Below are 13,733 nucleotides of genomic sequence, written 5' to 3' on the forward strand. Positions count from 1 at the left end.
ATACTTTCTTTTTCATTTGAGTTTTATTCACCCAAATAAATATGTCTCTTTAGGAAGATTTCATAAATTATAAGTTGGTTCCAGTGAGAAATGGGGGAAGCTTTTACATATCTAGGACAATTTGGAAAGTGAATGTAATTTCTCCATAGCAAAAGATGACACTGTAAAGTCAGCAAATGAACAGATGATGTAAATGTTGCATAGGTCTCTTCTTCCAAACAAGGGTCAGGCTGATGAGTTTTCAATCCTTAGGAAGAAATGTTTGTTATTTCTGAGACAATGTCTTTCAAGGGCCTAGTGTTGTCTAATTCTAAATAGAATTAGCAGATATTCTCTTCTGGAGAATTTCTGCTGAAGCAGTTTCAGAAGATGTGGTAGTTTTAGGCTATGCCTTTAAAATTTTTTCACTGATCGTGAACAGAAAGTAGTAAAATGTAAATAAATTGACTAGTGGGTGTAAAAAGGAAAATAAAGATTGTTCTAAAGAGTCCCATTGGAAGGGAATAAGGCACTTAAACTAGTTGTACCAAAACAATCTCTTTCTCTTCTCACATCCTCGGGCTGGTAGATACTAACTTGCTTCTGCACCACCTCAGCTGCACTGCTTTTGTTGTGACTTCTTTACTTCTGTCTCTTGTCCCTTGTGTACAGGGGGGCAAGGGGGGGGCAGGGAGGGAGAAGCTAGTATCTTCCCCTGGTCTTTGGCCAGGGGGTTCATGTGCTCTTTATCAATTGTAAATATCTGTAAATATTGTAAATGCTGTATATTTTGTGCATATTCATTGCATTTCATTGTAGATTGTAGTTTTGCTTGTAAACACAGCTTACATTTGCTTCCAACTGAGGTGTTCTAGCAAATTTAATGTTGGGGGAGGGGATTTTCAACCCACCACAGAAGAGAAAGCTATCAAAATAAACACTCAAGAAACTCAAGAGTGAATACTGATATTTTCATGGTCCATAAAATATTGATCAGTTGAAATTTCTATGTGGACATGCATACTTGGATAGGAGTACATGGCTCCTATCAGTTAGTAGTTAATATTTATGTATTGCTTGCTTTTTCCAGATGCTCCAACATTTGTGTCAAATCAAACTATGTATTACTCTTGGGAAGGCAATCCCATCAATATAAGCTGTGAAGTGCTAGCAAATCCATCTGCTTCAGTTCAGTGGAGAAGAGGAAAATTAATTTTACCAGTTAAAAACACAACACATCTGAAGACCTACAGTACAGGAAGGAAGCTGATTCTAGAGGTAAGGCTTACAATGGAAATCAATGTGGTGATATAAATTAATTTCTTCCTCAGTTTTGCACCATTGTGAGTATTACAGAGTGGATTTAGGAGTAAGACTTACAATTTCATAAATAATGACCTTTTCTAACAGAAAGATATTTGTGAAGTGATTTATCTCCATGCATCTTGTGAGCTTTTGGGAAGAAAACCTCATTTTCATGGCTCATGCTCAGTTTTCAATCTGTAATGAACAAAAATATAACTTGCTTTTCTTGCAAGTAAATAAATATATAAATAAATATAAAACTAACCCATCAGGTTAATACTAAAAATTAAAGTGACCAAATGCTATGTGTTAGGCATATATAAAAAGATTTGTGTGGCTTCAGTCAGCAGCAAAGCTGAAGAACTATGTGATAATAAACTGCAGCTGGATTGACAATAGCTGTTTCCTCATGGAGGCTTCCTTCTGTTATCTAGAAGGTACATGTAAGACCAAAACCTGAGAGGGGCAGAAGTCATGGAGTGAACCTTAATTATCCATTTACTTTATTAAATTGACTAAACAGTGAACAACTTTGTAATAGGGTATAGCAAATCAGTGTCCTTAGTTAAATATCTCACAGCAAAATGGAAACAATGTCTCCAGCCCGGATCTCACCTGTTACAGGGACAACTTACTGTCTTCCTACACAGATGAGGAAGGAGTTAGTTTTCTCCATTCTCTGTCAAGTGTAAGGCTTATGTCTTAGCATAATTTTCTCAGTTGCCATAAGGAAATGGTTGGGAAACTACAGAGCTAATTAGAGTCTGGTTCCTACTTCAGATCCCAAGCAAATAACCTCATTTCTTGTAGCAGAGAATATTTAAAGAGTCTTACTCTTGTTTGAAGTTATCTTTGGGGGGGGACACACAGTATTTTATGTAAAATGTAGCAATATAAAATATGCCTTACAGTATATGGCTTTCTAAGTGCTCTTCCATTCTACTGTTGCTTGAATAGTTGGTTAGGCAAGCTGTATTCCAATAAGGTTTTAGCTCCCTGTTGTATCTATCTTACTATCTGTTCTGTCTTAAATCCGTATTAACCAGTTGAGCCATATGTCTTACATCTTTTTTTCCCCCTGAATGTCTTCAGCATTGTGAATCTTCAAATAATAGAAAGCAAAATACTGTTCTTGCAACCTCTACGGGAATCAGCAATTTTCAGACCTTTCAATGCTTATTTCATTCAAAGTATCAGTTTGTGCAAATAGTATCTGTGAAAAAAAATGAAGTTTCTTGGATTTTTTTTCTTGTTTGAAAGTAAAGTGTTAAAGATGAACAAGGTTACCATTTTCCATTATTTCAGTTTGTCATGTGAATTTGAGAAGGGAGAGCTCAACATGAAAGTGAGTGGATGTGGCAATTTGGGCTGGGTGCCTCCTGCTGCTACCATAGGGGGTGCACCTCTGGTGCGGGTGTCCAGCCCAGTGGGTGGACACAGGAAGCTGTGTATTTCATACCCATAGTGTCCTGCTCCCTATAAATCCATCTGCAAGGTCTCACACTTCCTCTTTCTTCCCTCGCTGCTACTGTGGGAGATGCTCCCTATCTGGTAATGGAAGGGGAGTTATCTCAGGGCTTCTTCGGCCTGATTTAGGCCTAATGCCAAAAAGAAGAAAGGGGAAGGGCAATCTCAGATCTGGCCAGCTGAGATTAGCCTAACAGTGGAGGGGGGTAAGAGCGAGCCCTGGGGGTTTTGGGTGTACCCTCAGGTAGGGAGAAGAGAAATGCTGGGAGGCTTCTGGGTATGCTATAAGGGACTCTGTATGCTTTGGGATCCTTTTGGTTACTGCACTTGTAGTTCTCTGTACAATACTCAATGCTTTCCCATTTAAACTTTCCATCACTTCTGCAAGCCATTTGTTTGAGTCTCGTTTTTCTGCCCTGGTGGGAGGCAAGAGAGGATCTGCCTCAAACTGCCACAGTGTATTTTGATCTGTATTTGAGAATATACTCGATAGGCTGAAGTAAAAACACATCTGCATATTGTTTGAGGAGAATATATTTGCATCTCTGATTGCTTTAAATAATTGTGATATTTCATTGCAAACATTGTGTTCTTTTTACAGATTGCTCCCACATCTGACAGTGATTTTGGACGTTACAATTGTACAGCCACAAACAGAATAGGATCAAGATACCAGGAGTATACACTTGGTCAAGCTGGTAAGCTAAAAAGTTGTTTCCTTTATGTTTTTTTCTTTTACTTTGCTTGGGGTTTTATTTGGTTGGGTTTTTTGTTTGGTTTGCTTTGTTTCTTTGTTTGTTTGTTCAATTAAGTTCAGTCACACTCATTTTACTCCGTTGCAATGTTTACAGTTAATTTTATTTATCTAAAAGTTGAGTTGCAAGATAAAGTAAGGTAAACTAGTTCACTCAGCATACTTATCTTCTTTGGATTTAATTTTAAAGCCTCCTGAAAGTGGAAAAAATGAAATTAGTCTAACTTTTCCCCCCTTTGCTCTCACTACTTCTTTTATTTGTAACAGTATGTATTCATTACTTAAGCGGAGAAATGTATAGTTTGCAATCAATAAAAAGCAGAAAAAATTAGGAAAGCCTTTTCCCCCTTTTTCTTCCTGTTATTTCCTTGATATACCAAGGGTGACAAAAGACTGAAATGCTTCAGCAAAGGTTTTCTGCCTTCATTTGCACTTTTAGTTATTTAAAAGCAGAGTTTGACCCAGAGTGCACGTCTGAATTAATTTAAGCTCTGAGGTGTTCTGCAACCAATTGTTACAGAATTTCTGGATACTTTTATGGCCATCTATTATTGATTAGACAAATATAAAAATACGACTGGATGTTTTTTTCTTTGGGAAAAAATAACTATTAACTTAGAGTAAATGAGGTCTCCACAAACATTTGAGTCTACATACAGGTAGAAATAAGGTTATGGGTTTGTTTTTTTTCAAAGTAGGACATGTATATTTTTATGATTGTAAAAGTTTCATCTGTACCCTTTTTTTTTCCCCCATTTTGATAAGAAAATAAACTTATTTGAGCTCTGCTCATAAGACTTTTGAAGGTACACTGCTGAAATGTGCACATCCAGTCATAGGGCTGCTCTCTTATCTGGCCTGGGGTCTTGATTACTGTAATTTTGCTCAAGAGGGTAATTATTTTCTTTTCATGTCTCAGGAGTTATAAGAAACAGTTCTGTATTAAGAAATTTTGTAGAAGTTGTGCTTGGCACTGAAAGTTTTTCACATTACCTCTGAAGGATAGATTACTATCTGATCTTCTTTTGATGTCTACACAGAACAAATGAGAAACACATTACGTCTTCCTTTTGTACGTAACCATACATAGTCTAAGCAAAGTCCTAATTTCATACAATACATTATTTACTATGCACCTTACTAAACTCTTCCCGCTACAAGGACTCACTCAATCTAATCAATACCTTGTTTGTGTGTGTGATGAACTTCTAGAAAAGAGTTTGTAGATTCTTCAGCCATGTTCTTGATCATTTACATTGTCCCATTCGTTTAATGCAATTACTGGAGCAACTGAGTTTCTCTAATGGGACAACAGTACTATGTGTGGCAGGAAATATGAAAAAGTAATACTTTCTGTGATGTTCAAAATTGAGGTAGTAATAGAAAAGCTCTGAATTTTAAGGAAAGGCATAGTTCCTTTCTGTTCTCTCTCTACATAAGATATCTCAAGAGTTGTAAGAAGTTATCATTGCTTTGAATAGGTAAACTATATCTACTATATGCATATTATTTTTGCCATCACTTACTTTAGGAAACATATTTAGCTCTCTAAAAATCTCAGAACTTCATTTTCTAAATATTCATGACTGGTACAGAGATTCTAGAATTACAAAAATATACCAAGCAAAAGAATGGCACATATCCTTCTGATATTAGTCAGTTAGTGTATTTCTCTTCAGTAGCACACTTTTCCTTTGGGGCAACAAATACAATTCTTGGTTCAACAGTAGCACTGGTTATGCTTGTTCTGATGGGATAGGTGCTATGCTTGTCTCTGGAATAGAATAGAATAGAACAGAATAGAATAGAACAAAACAGATTGAAAAAGACCTTTCACATAAGCAAAATAAAATCAAGGAAAAGGACTTTATTTTCCTGTTTCTTAAATAATTCCATATTTTTCTTTAACTTGCAATGATTTGGTAGAATAAGTCTATTGCAGTTTTTCCCTGGGAAAGACAGCAAGGCAAGACTTAGCCACACCTGTAGATTTAGGAAAATTTTCCCTCCATTCTCAGAAGGTACAAATATGAATTACTTAATGGAGATATTTGACTCCAAAGTTCTACTCCCAGAACCATCTCTTTCCTTGCCATGGTCCTGATATTTGTTCTGTTCAGCATTTAGACATAGTTTCTTTCAGTCAATGTGATATAGAAAGACAGGAATGTATTTGAAGCAGCTTCTCTGGCTACCTACGTCCCTGTGCTCAGTGCTGGCCACTGTGAAGAGGTTAAAGTGAACCAACAGGTTAACCTGGTTGCATCCCCCAATGCAGAAGGAAGGGAAAAACAACAGACACAGAGAAATGAGATAGAAGAAGAGAACACAGTCTCAAGGTGCACCAGTGGAGGTTTAGGCTGGATGTTAGGAAGAAGTTCTTCACAGAAAGAGGATTTGCCATTGGAATGGGCTGCCCAGGGAGGTGGTGGAGTCACCATCACTGGAGGTGTTTAAGAAGAGACTGGATGGGGTGCTTGGTGCCATGGCTTAGTTGTTTAGATGGTGTTGGGTCGTAGGTTGGACTCGATCTTGAAGGTCTTTTCCAACCTGGTTAATTCTATTCTATTCCATAAGATGAAAATCTGTGGAACTGCACTAAGAATATACTGACAGGAGTTAGGAGAGTCACATTATTGCTGCTTTTTCTCCATGTGCACTGGTACAGGTAACCTCTCTAAAAGAAAAATATTTTGTTCAATAAAACTATCAATAAATTAGCCTTAAAAGACAATTTCCAGGGATAGATGATGGTCATTTATTGAATAGGTTAGGCAATGACAGCAATAGATTTGAAAAGAGCATTTGCATATCAGTGGAGATAAATATGTGCTCATAATTCTGTGTGTACTTCTCTATTAGCTGCAGCACTTTTTTTCTGGAATCAAACCAATGGTACTTAATGAGCCAACATATCACAGAGCTAACCCACTTTATGCACAGAGTACAAAATACATCAAATGCAATTTTATACTTGTTTTACTTTATTTTTAAGTAATTCTTTAACATTATATGTGAATGCAGTCTCCTACTGAACAGAGGGATAGACACCTCAGAAGATGAAGCTAACTAAAAGTTTAACACTTCTTGTTTGTCCTTTTTTTTTAATTGCTCAATTTAATGGCTGAACTTTTGGTAAATTATCCTTTGTGTTGACAAGACTGTAATGACAGATAGAATAGAAGTGGAACATATAAGAAAGTATACTAAAATCTGTGCTGTCCCTAATAGGTCTTTAGATCACAGAAATGAAATTCTATAGTTTTTCTACTATATATTCCTTCAACCTATTTCTGTGACGGTGTACAAAAGAATAATCACTGCCCACAGCTAAATTCCTCAAAAATTCATTAGGTTTGTTGGGTTTATAAGGAAGAAGAACAAGAGCTTTTATAAGGAAAAAGTACAAACTCTATTCTATCCTTCCAGAGGAGACATCATAGCTGTCTACAACTCCCTGAAGGGAGGTTGCAGCCAGGTGGGGCTTGGTCTCCCAGGCAACCAGCACCAGAACAAGAGGACACAGTGTCAAGCTGCAACAGGGGTTGTTTAGACTGGATGTTAGGAAGAAGTTCTTCACAGAAAGAGTGATTGCCCATTGGAATGGGCTGCCCAGGAAGGTGTTGGAGTCACCATCACTGGAGGTGTTTAAGAAGAGACTGGATGAGGCACTTGGTGCCATGGTTTAGTTGATTGGATAGTGTTGGATGATAGGTTGGATTTGATGATCTTGAAGGTCTTTTCCAACCTGGTCTGGTCTATTCTATTCTATTCTATTCTATTCTATTCTATTCTACTCTACTCTACTCTACTCTACTCTACTCTATTCCAGTCTCAGACTTCAGAGTACACAACTTTGTGAATTATTCTTCAATTCTGCTAAACATTGAGCCAAAAGCCTTGCAATTCTAACACAAAAATCATGGCAATGCTCTAAATAATTTCAACTGATAGAGGACTGCTAGATCAGCACCAGAAGGCTGTTTGCCTCGCATGATCAAATTAATACTCACTAGAGAACTACAGAATTAAATTCAGTTCATTATGCTCATGATATTTAAGGAAAAAGGTCTAAATATGCCTAATCTGAAAGATATTGTAGTTATATGATTCTATTTTAAGGTAATTGCTAGGATTTGATTGTATTTTGAGTAGGAATGTGCCTCCTGGTACATGATCTTCAGGTGATTCATCCTTTACTTTGAACTGATGTAGGTAAACTCAAAAAACTGCATGGACGTTACCTGCACATGTGGGTTGTGTGGATTGTGGGATTCATATTTAAAATGATGTTCTGGATGTATCTCACACTTAAATGAGTTTTAAACATATTTCATTGCAATAGTTATGCAAAATACTGGGTTTTCACAGGAGCTTAATTTTATGCTTACTACCAAATAGAATCAGATCTTCCTTTGCAGAAATTATACTTGAGTTTGCAGGAGAGAACATAAGGTTCTTCCTGAAGGTTATCTTCTACATTATGCCATGTTTATTATAGATAAACAGACATAAACACATAAGGAAAGAGATCTCCTTAACCTTTTGAAAGTCAAGAACGGAGTGGGTATGTAAATGCCACATTTTTATTTGACCAAATAATTGTTTTGCACCAAAGTGAAGTAACAGTGAATTGCCTTATAAAAAGAGCACACACAAGCTAACATAAAAATAGCCTGAGATAAATTAAATACTCATTCAACCTTAAACAACATTTTTTGTTTCATTTTTACCTTGTGACAGCAGAAAAGGAATAAAAGTGTTTAGAAACTATTTGTAATATTACAGGTATCCACAGCAACTTTTAACTTGCAGTTAAAACCATTCATCTGTAGTACTGCAGAGATATATTTGTCTTCCCAAGTGACTGATATCCACTTCACTTAAGCAGTGCCATTCTGACTTACTTTGGCTGTCTGGGATTGCCTTGCTGGCATTCTAATGCTGCTTTTCCCCACCCCTCTCAGAACAGTCATTTTTGCTAAGAAGAAGAAGAATCTGTCCACAGAATGATGATTAAGGTACTGTCGCTACTGGGGGAAGAAATCTTCAATCCCTTTCTGCAGAGTAATACAGCTTCACTAATAACAGTAAAAATTTCCTGCAACATCCCATATAAATGTGTGTTTCCTGGAATAACAAAGAATTTGAGGGTTTGAAGCCCTCCAGCTGAGATTTGCATTCTACTTGAATCTTTAATGTGGATTTGTACTGTTGTTCATCCATGTAACTAAATATGTGCTGGTTTTAACCCAATGAGCTCCAGGCATTGGGGATTTGGGGAGACCAATTTTCAGTTACACTAACTGTAAGACTTCACGCTTAACTCTGATAACTGCTAGAGAAATTATCTGGAACAAGATTAGATACTTGATTATTAAAGGGTTATGCAAATCAGACCCTGTAGAGCAGCTTTGGCAGGTGTCCTTTTCGTGAGAAATCATGGCAGAATATATCTTTAAACCCATTTTGTAGACATTTTTGGCTCATTTTCATTCAAGTACCAGTACCAAGGGAAGCTCAAATTGATTCTCTTTTTCCTCCCAACTGCCTGACAGACCTTTAATAAAGACTATATTTTGTGTAAATGGTTTGGTACCTACTAATCAAATTATGGGCTTTGGCTCATATTCTTGCACATCCTTATAAAAATATTTTCCATTCCATGCAGACAAAAGAAATGTCAAATCTGTAAGCAGGTATGCAAATTACTGCCAGATGTATCAGAAGAGATATTTTTAATGGTGCTTGAAATCCCTGGTATTCTGTCCACAGGATTAAAATTCTTCCTAGTGTTTTCTGAAATGGCAGCAATTAAAAATGTAAGACAATTGGAAGTTAGTCATTTGTCTTCTATGTTTTAGTTTTGACAAACGTTGCAATACTACCTCATGTTTCTATTTTCGAAGATGTACTGACCCCAAGTTTAATGTTCTGGTTTTGTTTCCTATCTAGCATCTCAATATTTACAGACATCTGCTCTAGTTGTGTAATTCTTTTCTGCTTTCAAAGATTTGCACTTTATTCTGATTTCAGAGACAGTGTTTACTCAAATTCTCCGTGAATTATTTCTTAAATGAAAAGATAATAGACATCTTTAATGTTCCATGGGTTTGTTTTCAGCTGCATTTCAATTTTATATAAACAGCCAAGTTATTACTACAGTTTTTTGTCATAATCTTGTCTAGAAGAATTCAAATTCTGAATGATCTATTTAGCCATGACAGTTCCTCTTAAATTTGATGTGAAGTTTCTTTTACATAATTATACAGACTAATGTCTTATATTTGCATATGATGAAATTGACTATTTAAAAATACATTACTAAGTAAATGTTTTTGCACAGTTTCAGCATACAAGAAAATAAATGCTGTTTTCTTGCAGCTCTGTATTAGAAAGTTGCTTATCTAACGCAAACATTAGTGCATCATATTACATCTTCTTGTTTTCTCCCTTCAGGATTCTAGGGCTTATTAGAGCATATTATCCACTGTTTAGGTTGCAATTGATTATTGTTTATTATTTATTGATGTTTGTACATTTTTAGATGTGCCCTCAAATCCTTACGGAGTCCGAGTTTTAGAGTTGTCACAAACCACTGCCAAAGTTGCATTCAATAAGCCAGATTCACATGGAGGTGTGCCCATTCATCACTACCAAGTGGATGTAAAAGAGGTATCCTCAGAAACCTGGAAAATAGTTCGCTCCCATGGAGTTCAAAGTAAGTAGGCAAAACCTAAATGTATTTTAACTGAAAATAATGTCAAGGGAAAACAATGCAAGTGCGTGTTAAGTGAGTCTTTGTTTCTCAATTAGTCTTAGTCCAGTAGCTGTATCTATATATTAATGCAGAGCTTTTAATAGCAACTAGAAATCTTGATTTAATCTTGTAAAAGTCAACCAATAATTCCTAGTTTTAAAAACATTTGTTGAACAAATTCTCTTCTCCTAGGCAACCAGTACCAGAACAAGAGGATAGAGTCTCAGGCTGTGCCAGGGGAGGTTTAGGATGGAGGTTAGGAGGAAGTTTTGCACAGAGAGAGTGATTGCCCATTGGAATGGGCTGCCTGAGGAGGTGGTGGAATTACCATCACTGGAGGTGTTCAGGAGGAGACTTGATAGGTTGCTTGGTTGCATGGTTTAGTTGGTTGGGTGGTGTTGGATGATGGGTTGGACATGATGATCTTGAATGTCTCTTCCAACCTGGTCTGGTCTGGTCTGGTCTATTCTATTCTATTCTATTCTATTCTATTCTATTCTATTCTGTTGTATTCTTCTATTCTATTCAAACTGTTTTGCATTTTTTACTGTTCAGTCAAGTGCTGATTGTACTTTGATTGGGAAACGGAAAGGTACCTAGTTGCATTTGTCATAAATTCTAACAGATATTCTAAAATGAGTTAAAAACTTGGTTTACTTGGGAGATACTATAGGGCAAACCCAGCAAAACAAAATATCTTACCAAAACACAGGCTGAGCAGCCTAGAGCAGTCTTTGCCAATGGAGATGCCAAAAAATAGTATTAGTGTCCTATTTTTTAAATTAAAATGCTGCTAAATATTGCTGGAATCCTCCTGAAGAATTCAGCCTTTGCTTGTTTCCTGAGCATTAAGAGCCTTTCAGCAAGTTTTCTAAAACATCTGTTTAAGTTTTTCTCCATTTATGTTTTAGCTACTTACTGTGTCATGGTAGGCTAACATTGAGAGATCCTCTTTTAAATCCCTATTTGCAGTTTCTGGAAGAATTTTTAAAGAACCTTTTCCATGTGTAAAAGCTTTTCTTTGTTTTCTTTATGCTTATGCAGTTAGGATACTTTTATGTTTTTTGAATGCTAAAAAAGAAAATACATGTTTTTGAGGCAGTTTTTCATTGTGCTTAGGTAACTAATGGGCACTGTCCTACTGTAACTCAGCATCTTCTCAGCTGAGTGAGGAGGATGTTTAGACTACATACAATTATTATTCCATAACATGATTTGTAGGGGTGTGGTCAGTATTTTGAGAGAGTCCAGCACAGAGCCACAAAAATGATGAAGGGAGTGGAATGTATTCCTTAGGAGGACAGACTGAGAGAGCTGGGGCTCTTCATCTTGGAAGAGAGGAGACTGAGGGGTGACCACATTCATGTTTATGAATATGTAAAAGGTGAGTGCCAAGAGGATGAAGCCAGGCTCTTCTCAGTGATGCCCAATGACAGGACAAGGGGCAATGAGTGGAAGTTGAGGCATAGGAAGTTCCGTGGAAACAGAAGGAAGAATTATTTAACTGTGAGGGTGATGGAACCCTGGAACAAGCTGCCCAGAGTGGTTGTGGAGTCTCTCTATTTGGAGTTATTCAAGACCCACCTGGATGAGTTCCTGTGTAACCTAGTATAGGTAATCCTGCTCTGGCAAGGGGGATGGACTAGACGACTAGATGATCTCTCAAGGTGCCTTTCAGCCCCTAACATTCTGTGATCATAATTTTATACTTGGTAAATACTCCTTAATGGAAACAAAATCATGGTTTTCATTTATTCACATCTTAGAGACAGGTTTACGGCTAAGATACAGATACTAAGTGCTGTTTACAGAGGACAGTTAACTGCTTGTATATCTTAAAGTAATAATGGGCATGAGTCATGATTTTTTTTTCACCAGCAGCCAGTAATAAACTATGCTGAAATTTTACAGGATGTCTTTTTATCAGACTGATTTAACTCTATAGTACTATAGCCCATTTTTGCCATGATGAGAATTCCAGGAACATCTTATAGGGTGAAGAGGCAGAAAAATCTACATGCAGGAGAAAGTTGTGTCTGGAAGACTATTAGCCTTTTAATGCAAAGACTCTCCAGGTTAAACTGGGTCTTCTGGTCCCTCTCTATTATGACCATAAGGAGTAGTGTAGTCATTCTCATACAGTCATAGATAACAGCATTAAACTCATCAAATGAACAAGGATTGTATGTTAAAATGTAACAAACATTGTGGAAATATGCCTACAGAAGTGATTTTATAAATAAAGTGGTTATGAATGTTTAATAGGTCTTTCAAATGGTTGTTGAAAAGAACTGCTACAAGCACTAATAAGTCATTAATTATCTTGTGACTAAGAAATGCTAACTATGTGTAAAGTCTTCTGGAAGTAGGATTATAATTGTCTGGTTTTATTTGTATGAAAAATGCAATAGAAGCTTACCAAAGTTGTTAAACATTCTTATGTAATCAAACATCCAGTAAATACAAATAAGTTCAATCAGAAAAAATAAACAGTAAAACATTGATTCTGTGCAAATCTATTTAAACAGCTTGCAGTTCTCTTAATCTGGGAGGAACACTGCTGGTTTCTTCATAGAATCCCACAAAAGATGGCTTTCATCTCAAACTGTACTAGTTTGAGCTGTTTTCAGATCAAATTAAGGAGAAAATCCTAGAGTCTTGGAGCTGTAGCCAAGAATATGCTTCCCTACTCTCGTCCCTTTGTCTTTTATAATGAAGATCTCATTTCAAAGTCTGTACTGATTGCAGCTATTGAAGGAACGCACAGCAAGTAAAAGCTGTCATTCTGATACATCAGCTTCAGACTATTTAAGGATTTAAAAGTCATAATCAATACTATCATAGTTCACTAAGAGATGAGCAAGTGGTAGCCAGATTTTTCTGAACTTCTTAGGTGCTCTTCTGAATGCAAAAACCGTTTTGTTGCAGGCTAGCTGCAAGTCTTTCTGTATCTTCACTTTACAGTTACAGTGCAGCATGGCTCGCTGGGGGTCAGAGTGCCAAGGGGAGATGGGGGACAGGGACAGTCAGGACTAACAGTGGCCTCAGGGCCCAGACATATATGACCCTGTCAGTAGTGCAAACAGGCCACTAATTTTGAAGAAATAAAAGTGTGGGTAATATTGGCAAGGCTTATTGTCCAAGGAGAGTGGATAAACAGTGAAGAATATTTTCATGCTTTCCAGTGAGAAGGTGTAATCTTGCACCTGGGAAAAAATTGTCTTACCACAATCTTCTCTGCATTATAGCAGTTTTTAAATGACATCCACTAACCACTTTCTGAGTAATCACTAAAGACATCATAAGGAAAAGCCTGTATTTTTTTTTCCCCTTTCCAGCAGTGTTGTATTTTTCAAGGAAGAAACAGAAATGTCTTAGAGACTGTGAGATTTGATTCAATTTTCATTCACAGCAGCAGATAATAATATTTGTAATAATGTAACTTAACTTGCACCCAAACCTAAGCCA

General features: G+C 36.7%; 1 protein-coding gene across 2 annotated transcripts in view; it reads left to right on the top strand.

Annotated features, from left to right (window-relative positions):
• Positions 1–13,733, top strand: part of NCAM2 (neural cell adhesion molecule 2) — a 224,800-nt gene that overhangs the window by 152,406 nt on the left and 58,661 nt on the right. For both annotated transcript variants that reach the window (XM_068144456.1, XM_068144457.1), the window contains exons 10-12: positions 1,070–1,257; positions 3,353–3,449; positions 10,053–10,226. In XM_068144456.1, the coding sequence (XP_068000557.1) occupies positions 1,070–1,257; positions 3,353–3,449; positions 10,053–10,226 (459 nt within the window). The remainder of the gene's footprint in view (positions 1–1,069; positions 1,258–3,352; positions 3,450–10,052; positions 10,227–13,733) is intronic.

Source organism: Melanerpes formicivorus, unplaced genomic scaffold (assembly GCF_026170545.1).
Source record: "Melanerpes formicivorus ecotype bairdi unplaced genomic scaffold, bMelFor1.0.p_v2 SCAF_11, whole genome shotgun sequence".
Lineage (NCBI taxonomy): Eukaryota > Metazoa > Chordata > Aves > Piciformes > Picidae > Melanerpes > Melanerpes formicivorus.